Below are 16859 nucleotides of genomic sequence, written 5' to 3' on the forward strand. Positions count from 1 at the left end.
CTGTCATTTGAAGTCTTTTTACTTCAAGTTCCAACTTTATCTTTTCCAACTCAAACATTCTTTCTCTTTCGTCAATTTTTCTTTTTGTCCTTCCTCTGCTTGTAACCGTAATTCAAACCGCTTAAGTTCCCTTCCTTCCTCTTCTGCCCTGCTCTTCTTTCCTTTTCTTTATCTTCTAACTCCAATTGTCTGATTTTTAATGTAATTTGCTCTAAGCCCACTGGAGTTGTCTATTTCTCTAATATACCTAAAAGTTTGACCAACCCCATTACAATTTCAGCTTTCCTATTACCCCGAGTTAAACCCAATTTTAGCCTGTCTGCTAATTCTAAACATTTCTCTTTTTTCTGTCTTTATAAACTTTGTTGGCAAATTTGGGAAGCATCTTCAAACTCCAGAACCTCTTTAGCAATGTTAAGAGCCATTTCCCTCACTTTTAATTTAACCAACCACATTTAACTGAAATTAAACAGATTATTCCAATTCTTAAGTGTTATGAAGGCATGGGAGTGTACTGTACCTTTAAGAGAGTTGAAAAACTAGCAAGGACTGACAAAGCACAGAGAGTCCTGACCGAACTAAGAATGTAAAGCTTGGGAAACAAATAGCTGCAGATGAGTTTCCATGAAACAAAAACAAACTCAAATTCGGCCAATCAGTTTAAATTATGCCCCAGGATTCCAAAAGCCAATCAAATTTGAATTTAGTATTTTGATAATATTAAAACCAGTGAAACAATCCAGTGTTTTGGGGTATAAAACCGGACATTTTGAACAGTTAGTAGGAAAACAGCCAAGCCACTAACAAGTTCAGATTGCCAGTAGAACAGCTCTCTGAAAAGTACCTGTCTATTAACTTGTGCAGCAAAACATTTTAACCGAACTGAAAAAAATCTACAGAGGAAAAACTACAAAGGAGAATTGACAACGCTGACTGGTTTTTGAAATGTGATTTTTAAAAAAAAATCTTAATTGGGATTTTTTTATTGGACCAATATTGTAGAGTGGGAGGTAAAAGATAGGTTTAAGAGAATGGAGTTGTAAATAGTTGTTCGTTTTAATATTCTCTGCTGGACTTAAAGAATAAAATTGTTAATTTTTACTTTAAATAATGGCCTCTGGGACAGTTCCTTGCCTGTCAAATTTTAACAGATTATGGCGTGAGGTGAACATTTTCTGTGTGGCTAGTTTAAATTAGCAGAGGGGTTTACCCCATGTCGGAATAATTTGGGGGCTTTCGTCTGTGATTTGAACAGGTTTAGACAGATCCAGTCTGAGATTTGGACAGATTTGATTAGATCTGGGGTACGAGTAAAGCCCAGTATTTAAACACTTGCAGATTAGTGTCCTAGATCTTTAAATAAAACGTAGGTGAGACAATTTGTTTAATTTTGGTGACTTGTGGTTGGTTAAATTAAAAATGAGGGAAATGGCTCTTAAAATTGCTAAAGACGTTTTGGGATTTGAAGATGATTCTCAAATTTGCCAAGAAAATTTAGAAGGAAAGAAAAAGGTCATACTTTTAAAATTAGCAAACAAGTTAGATTTGGGTTTAACCAAGGACAAAAGTAAAGCTGAAATTGTAAGGGAATTACTCAAACACTTAGGTATGTCAGAGAAAAGACAAGTGCAGTAGAGGCAGAAAAAACTTAAATTATAATTGAGGAAAATGGAGTTAGATGATAAAGAGAGAAGGTTCTTAGCTGAACAGAGAAAGAGAGAAGAGAGAGAGGAAAAAGAGAGAACGTTATTAGCTGAGCAAAAAGATGGAGAATTTGAACTTGAGAGGTTGCAACTTATTCAGCAAAGTCTAATTAACAGGATGGAGATTAAAAGAGAAGGTAGTGATGTATACACATATGTCAAAACTCTGCCACATTTTGATGAGGAAGATGTTGAAGCCTTCTTTATTTCATTTGAAAAATTGGCTAGGCAGATGGAGTGGTCTGAGGATTTATGGGCAATGCTAGTTCAGATTAAACTGGTAGACAGAGCTAGTGAGGTATTTGCCACGCTGTCAGATGAGGGGTCAAGAGATTACAAAGAGGTCAAACAGGCTATTTTAAGTGCTTATGAATTGGTACCAGAAGCATGTAGACAGCAGTTCAGAAACATAAAGAAGGAACCAGGTAAGACTTACGTTGAGTTCCAAAGAATTAGACATAGTCATTTTGATAGATAGGTGCATCCTTTAAAGATAGGTAGGACCTTTGAGACTTAAGTTTAAAAATTCACTTCCAGACATGATAAGAATTCACATGGAGGATCAGAAAGTTCAGGAAGCAGAATTAGCAGATGAGTACATGTTGATGCATTAGACAATCTTCCCCCGGCCAGAATTTCATTCTGTGAGGGATAGAAATTGGGAGAAGGGGAGATTCTACACTATGAAAGAAAGAGTAGAGAACACTGGTAAGAGTTTACCAGAGGTTAAAGAAGCCCAATAGGGTGAAAGGAGGTGAAAAGCCTCAGGTATTTTCACTGTAATGGAGTGGGACACAGAAAATTACAGTGCTGGTGGTTTCAGAAAGACACTGGGAAAAGGTGTTTTCAGTGCCAGAAGGTGGGACATCTAAATTCACAGCGTTGGTCATTAAAGAAAGGCACTGTGGGAAAAGATGTGGTAAAAGAAGCTAAGCCAGTGGCATTAGTGAAAGTAGTACAGGAAACCCCAAGAAGAGCTGAGGTGCTGCAGAAGAGTACACATTCTAGGCAAGAGCTGGACATGGAGTTAGTACCTGATCTCTATAAAAATTCACCTCTGTGGGTAAAGTTTACTCAGCAAGAACAGGTGGAGGACAAGGAGTTATAATTTTGAGAGATGTAGAATCTAACCAGTCTCTAATAGTGAGAGATGAGTGAATTAGCATTCTTTCTGATCTGTTACCTGAGAGTCTGGTAATTTGTGGGATAGATGAACAGAAATTTAGCTTTCCCCTATGTATGATCAGGTTGGAGTGCCAACTCAAGACTGGGGAAGTAACAGTGGGAGTGATTGACAGAGTGTCAGTTTCAGGAATCCAGCTTGTTGGGAATGATTTAGCAGGATCCAAGGTGAGAATGACACCCCTTCTTGTGGAAAAGCCCAAGGAAGACCAAGAAACTAAGTTAAAACAGAAATATCCTGCCCTGATCACACTATCATAAGTCACAGCACGAAGCATAAATTAAAGAGAAAGATGAAAGAGTTGAAGTTCATTTAGCAGACATGCTGTTTGACGTAATGGTGCAGGAAAAACATGAACAGGCAGAGGGCTAGACAGAAGTGTTTAGTCTTGAAAGGCTAAGGGACTTGCAAAAGATGATAAAAAGATTTCGAAAAACCTTTTGGTGTAGCTGAAATTGATAAAGTGGATAATATTGCTTTCAAATGGTTGAATGCCACCTGGCATTGATCTGTCACCGAAACTTTGTGTTCTTCTTCAGCAAATCAGTTAACGGTGCCACTATACTGTTGAAGTTTGGAACAAACTTCTGATAAAATCCGCTTTGTCCCAAGAATCGCAGCTCTTTAAAAGGTAAAAACAATGACTGCAGATGCTGGAAACCAGATTCTGGATCAATGGTATTTTGCTGAAGCTCCTCGATGCTCTTTAAAAGGTACCTATCTATAAGTTGGTACAGCAGAATATCGAAAGTGACCTCGAGAAAATCTACAGAGTTGACAAAGTTGACTGGCTTTTGAAACATGATTTTTAAAAAATCTTAATCAGGATTTTTTAATTGGGTCAGTGTTGTAGAGTGGGAAGTAAAAAATAGGTTTAAGAGAAAGGAGTTGTAAATAGTTGTTTTTAATATTCTCTGTTGGCTTAAAGAATAAAATGGTTAATTTTACTTTAAATAGTGACCTCTGGAATAGGTCTTTGCCTCTTGAATTTTAAACAGATTACTGCGTGAGGTGAACTTTTTCTGTGTGGCTGTTTTAAATCAGCAGAGGGGTTTATGCCACGTCATAACGTAAGCTTTATTTAAAGATCTAGGACACTAATCCCCAAGGCCTGGACTCAAGCGTCCAATCTGTAACGAAGTAGAGGTTGACACCCTTCTTATAATTAAAACCGAAACACCAAGACAGTTGCACCACATCCCATAATCTGATGAAGAAGTGTGACAAGTGGTATAACCTACCTCTCACCCCCACAATCTCTTATAAAGGTGTGGTTAAATGAAATGAAATCTTTTCACTCTACAATTAACACAATTTATTTATCTAACTCCAACAGTGGACAAATTATTCCCTAACTAAACTAAATTCTATTAGTATGCTGTTTCAATAACACATGTCCCACTTATATAAATCTAATTAATAAGAACAATAAATTAAAACTCAGCCTCTCAAAGTTCACGCAGAATGGATCCCTCCACTGATTCTACTGTCGGTGATGTTTTTTCTGTAATTTTTCTATTCTGAACACCTTCCCAATCATTTTCTGGTGTCAAGAATATTTGTTAAACGTGCTGTGTACATTTATAGATTTGGTGCTTTTTTAGAAAGCATGGAGATTTCTCGATAGAGCCCAGCATTTCTTTCTGAGATGGCAGGCTTGCTTTTGCTTCAAATGACAATTGGCTCTCCCCTCGCTATCTAATTGTCCCTGTTATTTACCTCCTATAACATATTATAAAAATTTGATATGACTGATTTCAGGTTGTCAACACCATCAGATTTGAATTCAATTGGCCCTTAATCTCCAAGTGCCTTGTTAAATTAATTGGCTGAATTTAAACTGTTGTCTGGGTACAAATGCTGCTTGGGTCTGCTAACTGAATTGCTTTTTGATTCATTGTGTCAATTCAAGCATTAGCAGCTTATAGAAATTCGTTTTTAAATCTCTAAGCATAAAAAGCAATTTCTTTTAAAGAGATGTCACAATGCTTTCCCCCATTTTACAATTTTACACACTAATTTCAAGATTTAAAGTTTGAAAATAATTTTACATTTTTATTTTTAATTACTTATTGAAAAGCAATTTGCAGAATGGATGTTGTTCTAGTGATTAAGCAGCTAATACATTCAAAACATTAATAATCATTTGCATCAAATCACATCACACTGGATGTACAGAAATTTAGTGCTCCTTTCAGTTCTGTTTTTTTGGTTTCTTGCAGTAAAGTTCAGACTAGCACAGAAAATGAATTTTTTTGGATGCCTATGAATACTAGTATCCTAGACTTAAGTGTAACTTTTGTTAATAATCTCCCCACAGTGAGTGGGAATAACTTTAAATTCAAAAAATAGGAAAAATGGTAAGAACACACAAGAAAGACTGATTCAGTAATGTAATCATTTATGTTCTCTGGATTAGTACCCTAAATGCTTTCTACATATCTTTCCCACCCAAAAGAATTCAAAGAAAAACACACAGGATTAAAAAACCACAAGCCATAAGAACAACGTTAAAAGCATCAGATGACATACATATTGCATTTTCGTGGTTGACAGTGAATAACAGAACGTGTAGCTCATATAACCTAAGACATTGGAAATCTAGGAAAAATTGACAACTGTATTGCTAACTTTCATTTTTAAAAAGTCTTGTGTGATGGCTACCACTGAGTGAGTCAAAGCTGGTCCTTTATTAAAACTCTGGCACCATGATATCATACAGTTCCCTATCTAACTGACATAATCAGTTATCACATGTTTGCTGCCATTCAATAATGCACACCACTACATTTGCAAGTCAACTAGGGTTGGATAATATGCACCATAACAACTCAACCATAAGCTGGAACAAGCAAATCATAATACATTTTTGATGGCATTAGATAATTTCCTTCCTCCCATCAGCAATTTAACATTTCATTATTCCATCTTTATCTTTATTTTAGAAATAGTTAAGGAAATTACACAATTCGTAAAAACAAGCAAGGTTTGAAAAGTATCAAAAGCCTTTTGCTGTTAAATTCAGCTAATCTCTCATGATATTATTCATGTGCAAAATTAAAGTGTACCCATCTTCACGAAAGTATTCTCTTCTTCTGGGGTCTATCACTCTGCATAAGTTCAACCATATACTTGTTTTTGCATTGTTGAACAACTCAATTTTTTTTCCTGTTGTTAATCGCATCTCTCTTTTTTCCATACCTGTCTTATGTTTGTTGGTTTTCAAGTCTCTTTGTTCTTTGTCCATTATTATCATCATCATCATCATCATTCTAAATCATAATCAAACTTTATTCTGGTAAATTTGATTTTCCATATAAACTTACTCTTTAAATTTCTTAGGCCTGGCCTCCCAAAGTAATTGGTAGAGTGACGTACGATGTGAAGACTTGAATATACAACCTAAGGCTATACAAGAACATTACTGAAGGATTGCTGTGGAAGATACAGTTCTCCTGAAGTGACATTAAACGGAGGTGGCTTCCTGACTGTTCAATGGATATTAAAAATCACAGAGCACTATTTGAAAACAGTGCCTGTGAGTAACCTTCCTCTCTTAAATATTATGTCCAGTAATTCTTCAGGTAACACTGTGGTCTTTCTGGAATCATCTTATGCATAAAATAGATTGGTACATTTGCTAAGTAGCAAGAGCTACCAATAATCAAATCAATACATTGTATGTGAAGTACTTATGTGACACAGCACATAATAATAAAGCAATTCTTTTTCTTCCATCTTTCAGGGATCTCATCTTTAGATTCTTCGACGTTGTTTTGGAGCTTTTATTTGTAATACTTCAGCTTCTTTTGTGGAAGCAGACAAAACCTAGTGAAAACAAGAAAACCTTTTAACTATAAACTCACCTATAAACCTTATTCAACATGTCACAAAAAAACCCGAGAGCTAACATCTTTTAAATATTCTTTTTAAATTTCCTTTGCAGATTTACACAACCACACATCAATCTGTTAACTTGGAAAAAAAAATGTCAAGTAGTTTGTTCCCTGAAACAGAAACAGCTGGAATAATTCAGCAAGTATGGCAGTATCTATGAAGAGAAATCAGAGTTAACCTTTCAGTTCCAGTGATCCTTCCTTTTCACAGACGTTGCCAGACCTGCAGAGCTTTTCCAGCAACTATTGTTTTTGTTTCTGATTTACAGCATCCGCAAATCTTCTGGCTTGTTAGTTTGTTGCCAAGTCTGTGTGCTCTAGTAATGAGCTATCCAGTAGGATATATGGAGCAGCACCTCCTGAAAGCTATGTCACAACACTAGCCTCCTCTCCATCTTCCCATATGAAAATCCCACACGTCACCTGGTGCTTGCTTTTCTTTGAAAAATTGGAGGATTCGTGGGAAAACTAAAACTTTCCAAATCAAAAAAAAGTAAGGTTTCTAGTTAGTTCCTGAAATGTAGAAACATATAGAAGTTATAAAATTTAAACAAACTATTCAACCCAATCAGTCCATGTAGTTAATTACCCCCCATGTGTTCAAATAAGCCTGAACCTTTCTGTATGTGCACGTACATGGGAGCAATCTAGTTGCAGCCAAATTAAATGCGGCTAACAAAATGTAACTCAATCCTATATGTTGACTGGATACATTTATGACACTTAATTTTCAGCATGCGCATAAGGAGGAGATCGTTTATCATTCCTCTCACCACTTTTGGCTACCTTGTTCCCAGTATTCTATCATGGACTTAACATAATATAATGCATACCTCTGTAAGTTTATTCCTGATCAAAGTTGCAGACACATTTAAGGAAGTATCCCCCAAGTCCATCTTTGGCATTTCTGGAAGCTTTGGTCCAAATTCCACTGTAGTACTATCAGTATCAAATCCATAAAATTTGTTAATGTTCATTTCTTGATTTATTTTCTTCCTGCCTTGCAGCTGTGTAGTCCTGGGGACAAATTTAGAGACAGAGGACCCAATATTAGGGGTCCAAGTTTTTCTTTCTGAACTCCAAGAATCCTTAGAATCACAAGATTTGTCCAAATGCTGGTCATGAAAACAAAGTAACTTAGATTCAAAATATGATTGGTTTGCTGCACTAAGAGGAATGTCTTTTGATAATGTTCCATATGAAGAAGGCATTTGAGGACATTCTTGTCTGAAATTTGATGTGGATGAAGGTGCTGGATTATCTGGTTGAAATGGTGGCAATGGCATTGGGTAACTATATATGGAATCTATATTCCACATCATCTGGTTGGATTCCAAACTTTCATAATGCTCAGGTCTTTCGGAAAATGCTTCCTTTGCAGTATTTGCTAATGGAGCTGGTTTTATGACTTTCTTTCCTGCCTTGTATAGATCTATATCTGAAAGGACAAATGTGAAAAAAAAAACTTAAGTTTAAAAAAAACTACATACGTTCATGATATATGCAACATGGATGTGAAATATGACATCCCAACATGATATTTTCGTCGAAATTGGCACTGCTGTACTCCATTATAGACAGATACACCCCTTCACTATTCTGGTTATAATAAGCATTTTAAGGCTGAGTTGGTAGCAATCTTAAGAGTGGAATCTTAAGTGGTAGATTTAAATCCTATTCCACGTTGAGCCTAAACGTATAATGGAGTGCAATTCTGAGGTGAGATTGAATTGAGGCTCCTCAGCCCTTTTGGGTGGACTTAAAAGTTCTTGTGGCACTCTTCTGGGGAAGTATTGGTGAGCTCTAATAACATCTTCAACCACATTTCTAAAACAAATTATCTAATTTTCCTCACATTGTTATTTGTTGCATCATGTGTGCAAGTTGGCTATGTTTCAAACAATGTCTACAATTCAAAAAATACTTCACTAGTTGTAAAGTGCTTTGAGACGTTTTATGGTGGCACATGAATCAAACTGCTTACTTACAGCTAATTTAAATCATTGGTAATGTCATGGATCAATGGTGTTATCCATAGACAAGAAATAAAATAATATGGCACAGAAGGCAACCATTTGGCCTAACATGTGAAGTTAATATTTATTATACAAACTTAAAAAAGAAACTGTGAACATGTAACAGGTTGAAAACTTTTAAACAAAGTTTCAAGCCAGTTCCCAACACTAACACCTTATTCAAATCCCGACAAATTACACCTGTATATCAAATGTTTACGTTCTGACTTAAATGATTCTCCCCAGTTTCTGTCCTGTGAAATTTTTTTCACAAGAATACTCACAAAACTGACAGCTTTCAAATAACCTTCAGCTAAACACTCCAGGTCCGGATGTTGCACAAACTAAATGTCTACAATTCAAAAAGTACTTTGTTAGTTGTAAAGTGCTTTATGGCAGCACATGAATCCGACTGCTTACTTACAGCTAATTTAAATCACTGTTAATGTCATGGATCAATGGTGTTATCCATATACAATAAAATAAAATAATATGGCATAGAAGGCAACCATTTAGCCTAACATGTGAAGTATAATTAGTCCCACTAATTAGTGCTTGCAAAATTTCCTGCACAAGTATTTATCTTTAACTTTTTGAAACTTATATTGAATCTGCTTCCATGACACTTTCAGCCAGTGTGTTTCAGATCAATACTGTGTTTCTCTTTTACGCCTCTAATTTTATGACCAAATATTTCAAATTTGTTTACTCTGGTCAAATTTGCTGCCACTAGAAGTAGTTTGTCCTTATTTAGTCTATCAAAATTCTTCATGATATTACACACAAATCAAACCTTCTTAAATTTCTCCACTCAATGGGGAAGGATGCAGTTCCCACAATTACTCTTGTAACAATATACTTTATATTGATGTGAAGCGAGAGATGCTGTTAAAGCTATTTTGTTTTGCACCAATCAAGACAGAATCACAACAGTACCAAATTTCAAAAGGAACAATTTACACTATATGAAAATAAAGTGCTGATTTGTTGGCAGGTATACGCTGATTGGTTGGTTGTTGGAGAATGTACTAAGGGACAGTGGTCTCCCTAATTTTCGATGAAATTTAAACCAAGCAAGTTGACTCTGGCCAAGGCTTTAATCCAGTGTATCACTCCACAAAATAACGAATGCACCCTCTTGAAGGTGTGGCCAATAGGTGGTCACAATATTCCAGCTATCCACTAATTGGTGTTCTATAAAATCAGTACAGCATTTCTTGTTGTTTTCTATGCATGTATTTATAAAACCAAGGATTCTGTAACATCTCATTATATAGCCTTTTCAAATTTGTGATGAGATGAGAAATAAATATTGCAGTAGAGCACTGGAAATTAAGCAACACCATTCCCAAAGCCATCTGGACACTCGCAACAATCAAACCCACCACTCTGTGGCCAAACATTTCAACTCCCCCTCCCACTCTGCCGAGGACATGCATGTCCTGGGCCTCCTCCACCGCCACTCCCTCACCATCTGATGCCTGGAGGAAGAACACCTCACTTCCACCTTGGGATCCTTCAACCCCATGGCATCAATGTGGATTTCACCAGTTTCCTTATTTCCCCTCCCCCCACCTTACCCCAGTTCAGCACTGTCCTCATGACCTGTCCCACTCGTCAATCTTCCGTCCCACCTATCCGTTCCACCCTCCTCTCCAACCCATCACCTTCACCCCCATCTCCATCCACCTATTGTACTCTCAGCTACCTTCTACTCAGTCCCACCCCCTCCCATTTATTTCTCTACCCCTGAGGCTCCCAGTCTCATTCCTGATGAAGGGGTTTTGCCTGAAATGTCAATTTCCTGCTCCTCAGATGCTGCCTGACCTGCTGTGCTTTTCCAGCACCACTCTTCGCGTACTTCAAAATATTCCAAACAAATAGATACAAACTAATTATTTTGAGGACTAGTTAAAATTGTGTTGAGTACCTGAAGCATGTAAACTTTAATGCTTTGCTGAGAGAAGATTAATGTATATGTTCAAAAAAACTTGAAAAGGCAAATCCCAATCACGTTTTCATATTTAGAAACAAACAAACAATTTTTGGCTTTCACCTTGGTGATAGAAGGAAAGCTACCTAAATGAAAAAGTATTCCATGAACAAACCTTTGTTGCTTGTTGACCTCATTATGTACCTTCTCCTCTCTTTTAATTTTTCTCTGGTATCCTCCACAGATTCAAACTCTGGGGCATAACACACATGAAGCAAGCTACCAAAAAAACTTCGCTCATCCTGTTTACGTTTTGCTACTCTGAGAAATGAAAATATATGGTTATATACAGTTATTAGGCAGTGTTGTATACTTTATGAAAATGAAATCTGTAGGAAATAAAATTACATTAAATTTTACTTTGAGGAAAATGTACAAATAGTGACATTTAGCTCACCACATTACAGGAAGTAATATTTCTACATAAACAAAATATGTTTAAGATGCCAGGTCCCACTAAAGATACAGAATTTTTACAAGTGTGGAATCTAATTGACATCATAACATAGCAGCATACTTTATCACCTCTCATGACAAGACTACCAATGAAACTTAAGATACAGTTAAAATAACTGCAGCTTTCAAAATTTGAGTCTCTTGTACCTTCATTTATACCAATAACAAAGTAAAGGAATAACTCCAAATTATCTGGCAAATAGATGCTGGTTTTACTTGACAGATATTATGTTTACGTTTGTTGAGACTGAATACTAGCCATATTTCTTTAAAAATTATACAAATTTGATACAGACTTTTACTGATACCATTACTTTTATCTGTAAAAGTGTCAAGCATATGGAATTTTAGGCTATATCCAAGATTGAACCACAGATTAAGATTTCACAATCATTACCATTAATTTGCAATCTTAAACTAAAAAGCATATTCTACAGTACATTAAATGTAATTCATTTTGTATGTTTCAGATCCTGAGATAAAAATAAAACTGATAACTTGTGACTTTATTAAGATACTAGCCAAAGTAAATTAATTACAAAAAGTCTTTAACTTGGATAAAAAGGTACTGCAAACTGTCTTAACTTACACCTTAAGAACCAGCATTCGACAAACCAGCAAAATATTTTTTACCTAAATATTGGAAGTTTACTGTATTATTGCAATCACCGCAATATCCAAGTCGTCAGTTAAGGGTGCACGTGGGAAGGCACTTACGTGGTATGTTTTATTTAAGGCTTTTTTAAAAGTGATTTAGGGTGCAAGTAAAGTATAACAATGATGTGTATATCTCCTGCATTAAATTTCTATTACTTAATGTGTGTTTTACATTGTTTACGTGGACCTCTTGATCAACTGGTACACTACTGGTCTGATAGGGTGCCGGTTAATAAAAAGCTTGCTGTACAAAAAAAAATTAAAGGGTTTTTTTTCCCCAACACCAAGAAAGTTATCCTAGTTTGTTACCTTGCACTCTGTAACCTTTGGTATTTGATGCGATAAACTTCTGTGAATTCCTCGGCTGGGTACTCATGCAATACAGAATATTCTTCAATAGTTCCATATAATGCAAAGAGTTCGATCAACTCCTTCATGACTCCCACAGCTGGCACTCCCTGAATGAGCAGGTGCTTCGATTCCAGATTTATTGTGTACACCTAGGTCATTTTAAAATATTAATGTGAGGGAAACATGAAGCTAGTGATTTCACTATTGTCAACGCTATTTTATTGCTTCAGATTAGTAGTTCCCAGAGTTTGCCCACAGTGATCCTACTTAAGGCTTGAAAACTGTCGCAATCTCACATTGAGCAAAGCAGTAGATAGAAGACTAATTGGGTGTGGGCGAGCATTGCTGTTTCAGAGCTTGCATCTCAAAACATCTGCTCGCAACCCCATTTGGCGTCCCAACTTGTGTGAGGAATAAACTTCCAGGAGGAAGTGGTAAGTGTGGATACAGTTACAATGCTTAAAAGACATTTGGATTAGTACATGAATAGGAATGATGTAGAGGGATATGGGCAAAAGTGAGGACTGCAGACGCTGGAGATCAGAGTCGTGAGTGTGGTGCTGGAAAAGCAGAGGAGGTCAGGCAGCATCCGAGAAGCAGGAAAATTGACGTTTTCCCTACTATTAAAATAACACGGTGTAGGTTTCTATTCTCCCTCTTCCTCCCACCTATATAATAAAGGTTACAATTGCTACTTTCCAGTTCAAGGATACTTTCCACAATTTAAAGAACCTTGAAAGAAAAGCACCACAGTGTACATTGTCTCGAGCCACAAAGGGACTTAGGAGTCTGGTTCAACAATCTCTCAAGGTGAACAAACAGATTTGGTTGGCATTTAGAAAGACAATGCAATGCTCACGTTCAATTTGAGAGGGTTAGAATACAAAAGCAGTGATGTATAGTTGAGACTGTATCAGACACTGGTCAAACTGCATTTGGAATACTGTGAGCAGTTTTGGGCCCTGTATCTAAGGAAGGATGTGCTGACCTTGTAGGGGGTCCAGAGCAGGTTCACAAAAATGATCCCGGGAATGAAGGGCTTGTCTTATGAGGACCAGTTAAGGACTCTAGATCTGTACTTGGAGTTTATAATTATGAAGCTTAAACTGAGGAAATGGGCCTTTAGAACTAAGATGAGAAGGAATTTCTTCAGCCAGAATCACTTGCATAGAAGGCTGTGGAGGTTGAGTCATTGAGCGTATTTAAGACAAAGATAGATTAGATTCCCTACCATATGGAAACAGGCCCTATGGCCCCATTAATTCCACACCGACCCTCCGAACAGTAACCCACCCAGACCCATTCCCCTACCCTATATTTACCCCTGACTAATGCACCCAACACTGTGGGCAACTTAGCATGGTCAATTCGCCTGACCAGCACATCTTTGGATTGTGGGAGAAAACCGGAGCACCCGGAGGGAACCCATACAGACACAGTGAGAGTGTGCAAACTCCACACAGACAGTCATCCGAAGCGGGAATCAAACCAGGGTCATAGTCATAGAAATGTACAGCACGGAAACAGACCATTCGGTCCTGGCGCTGTGAGGCAGCAGTGCTAACCACTGAGCCACCTTAAAGATTGAGAAGTAAAAGGCTTTCAAGGTAATCTGAGCTGGTGTAGGAATTGAACTTGCATTGTTGGTAACACTCTGCATCACAAATCAGCCTTGCAGCCAACTATGCTAACCAACCCCAATAGATATGTTATTGATTAGTAAGAGGATCAAGGTTTACAGGCAGAAGGCAGAATTGGAGTTGATAAACACATCAGTCACGATCGAATGATAGACCAGACTCAATGCCCCAAATGGCCTAATTCTGCTCTGATGATTTATGATCGTTCAATACTCTGGGATGAAGCTCATAAATTCATCAATCTTAAATCAAGCTAACTTTTTAAATACTAATTTATTTTAATTTCTGAATTTCGAAGTCCCTTGTTTGGGAAACAACAAACACCAAGAGTGAATCTCTAGTTGGTTTCTCAACATATTGCTCCGGAAATCCATGTTGTTCATTCTCCAGGAAGCTTCGCTAGCATTAGTGCTTATTTGCTTAGCACAGCTTCTGTGTTAACTGAAGTTATCCATTATTACAATTACATGTAACTCTAATATCCTATTTATACTGTGCTCGATATTAACTGTAGAGTTTGGTGGTCTATAAATAGTTTGAAAACATTTTATGCCCCTTATTTTTTGATTCTATTTATAGCCCCATCCAAACTGATTCTAAGTCTTCATTCTTTGATCCAACATTCTCTTTCACTAATCTATTTATCCCATCATTTATTAAGAGTGCTATTTCACATCTTTTCCTTTTTGCCTATCCCTCTTAAACTCCAAATATTCGATTTCCAATGTTGGTCACTCTGTCGCCATGTCTCTGTAATTGTATTTAAATGCATTTACCTGAATTTGTGCTTTTAAATCAACTGCCATTTTGCAATAGTTATATGCATTCAATAAAGCATTTTAAATTCTACATGTTGTAATGTTACGTTCTATTCCTAACATACAGAGATCACAAATCTTTGGAATTATCTTCTCCAGAAAGCAGCTGAAGCTGGCTCACTGAATTTATCCAAGGCTGAGGTGGATAGAATATTGACAGACATGGGAATCAAGGGTTATGGTTGGCACACAGGTAAGTAGAATTGAGACCACAATCAGATCAGCCAGGATTTTACTAAATATACAGCAGCTTTGAAGGGCCGGATAGACTTTTCCTGTCCATGACTCCTATTTCCCGTACAGCAATGACAAATTGTTGTTCAGGTTCAGAGATAGGTCTGTTGGAGGAGTGATGTCCTAAAGCTATTTGAAGAGATGTCATTGGGTATACATTGGATGACATACTTATTTGGTATTTCCAAGGTAAAAGAAAAATAAGAAGTCTGCAAAATCAGCTGTATGACAGAAAAGTGATGATGAAATTGGAAGCCATCATCAGGTCCTAAATGCAGAATTTTAAAACATGTTATTACATGTGAACATTGCTGATGAGGATTTGTTGCCCACTCTTAACAGCCCTTGAAAAAGTGGTGCTGAGCTATTTTCTCAAATTGCTGCAGTTCACGTGGTTTAATTATTTCAGTAGCAATGTTAGGAAAGCGGTTCAAGGATTTTGATTAAGCGACTGTAAAGGAACCAAAGTACAGCCTCAAGTCAACACAATGTGGGGCTTGGAGAAGTTACAAGTGGTGGCTTCCCACGTAACTACTGCCCTTATCCTTCTGTGTCATAGAACTGATAGTTTTGTGAGGTGCTATTGTCACATCCTAGAGGAGGTTACTTGAATACATCTTGTATGTTACACTGTCACTATGATGGAGGAAGTCAATGCTTAAATTAGGATACCATTCAAGCGAACTGTTAGAATAATTATAGATGTGTTCGAGAGTGAATCTCTCGACAACAATAAGTATTCCAGCGTTTACAGGGTTAAAGTAAATAGCCTGTTTATACCCTCTTACGTTTAGATACCAAACGAACTGTTTACAAACGATAAAGAAATCACTGAGGAAGGACAGAATTCTCTCAGGCGAGGTAATCCAGCGCAATATGTAGCTATTGAAGTTAGGTAATTTAGCAGTGAAATTATTAAATATTTTCGATCACGCTCAGTCTCAACAAGAAAACGATAAACGCCTCCCAGAGAACCAAAACAAAAAAATCCAAAATATCCGCATCTTTCCAGCAGGCCTTTGCACGGTCACAGGCACCTATTTTTGTAAGGACTATGCTCACAGAGAATACATTGACTGAACAACAGGCTCACGCAATCCTCCCAACTAATGGATTACGGGGCAAGATCAAGTTCTTCCACAAACCCTAAATTATATTCTAGGCAACAAACGAAATATTCACGCCGGACTTACTTTGACAGCCCTCAACCTCCGACCCTCTCGGTACTTGGGTCGTGTGAAGCAGACGTTTTCCTGCTGATGGTGTTTGAACACCTCCGGAACCTGAACCGCCATCTTCAGCCACAGGGAAGACAAACGCAATCGAGCACCGACTACACGATGGCTCGATACCCGCCTCTGAGGAGCGCCGCCTCCCTTGAGCTCGGGACCTGATAGGTCGCTCAGATGTCAATCGAAACGCCCTCGCGCGGGGGAGGGGTGGATCAGTTTTCGGGAGACGGAAGTCAGCTGGCGCTCGTGCCGCAGAATGGAAACCGAGTTCAAATCAGTGGAATGCTGCGGTTAACGGTATAGGCGTCGCGAGCCGTGCCCGCTCATAGCGCGTGGCAGGATGCTGGCTGCCGGGACCGCGTGCGTGCAGCTGAGACTCAGCAACATCAAAGACTGCTTCCTGCATCTGGCCTCACAGCGAGCGTCGCAGCTCCACCTGGAGGAGGTGATTGCCGACGCCAATGGCGTCTTCTTCCTCGCCGCCACAGTCTTTTTTTCCATTTCACGCCTGCATTTATTACCCATTCCCGGTTAGCTTGGAAGAGTGGTGTCGGGGGTGGGTCCGAGTGTGGTGATACTTCAGAGGTCAGCTACGTTGGTGAAGGACTGGCGCCACATACAGGCTACTGTGAGTGAGGGTGGCAGATTTCCTCCGGGGGGGGGGGACAATTATTGACGATT

At 37.9% G+C, this 16859-nt stretch overlaps 2 protein-coding genes across 4 annotated transcripts in view; one reads left to right on the forward strand and one right to left on the reverse strand.

Moving 5' to 3' along the window:
* Positions 1-5265: 5265 nt before the first annotated feature.
* Positions 5266-16284, reverse strand: rbm48 (RNA binding motif protein 48). The gene is made up of 5 exons (XM_043689705.2): positions 16140-16284; positions 12213-12403; positions 10906-11051; positions 7616-8220; positions 5266-6714 (listed from the first exon to the last, which is right to left on the reverse strand). Exons 1-5 carry the CDS (start codon positions 16239-16241, stop codon positions 6643-6645), a joined length of 1116 nt encoding a protein of 371 aa, XP_043545640.2. The 5' UTR covers positions 16242-16284; the 3' UTR covers positions 5266-6642.
* Positions 16285-16369: 85 nt separating this feature from the next.
* The window catches only part of pex1 (peroxisomal biogenesis factor 1), a 109707-nt gene continuing 109217 nt past the window's right edge, over positions 16370-16859 (forward strand). Inside the window, exon 1 of one of the 3 annotated variants that reach the window (XM_043689702.2) lies at positions 16370-16623. In XM_043689702.2, the coding sequence (XP_043545637.2) occupies positions 16519-16623 (105 nt within the window). In that variant the 5' untranslated portion in view covers positions 16370-16518. Of the gene's footprint in view, positions 16624-16643; positions 16807-16859 lie in introns of those variants that run through there. The other 2 variants (XM_087987046.1, XM_043689703.2) reach the window with 2 other exon arrangements.

Source organism: Chiloscyllium plagiosum, unplaced genomic scaffold (assembly GCF_037043375.1).
Source record: "Chiloscyllium plagiosum isolate Xiang-an unplaced genomic scaffold, Cpla_swu_hap1 HiC_scaffold_5, whole genome shotgun sequence".
Lineage (NCBI taxonomy): Eukaryota > Metazoa > Chordata > Chondrichthyes > Orectolobiformes > Hemiscylliidae > Chiloscyllium > Chiloscyllium plagiosum.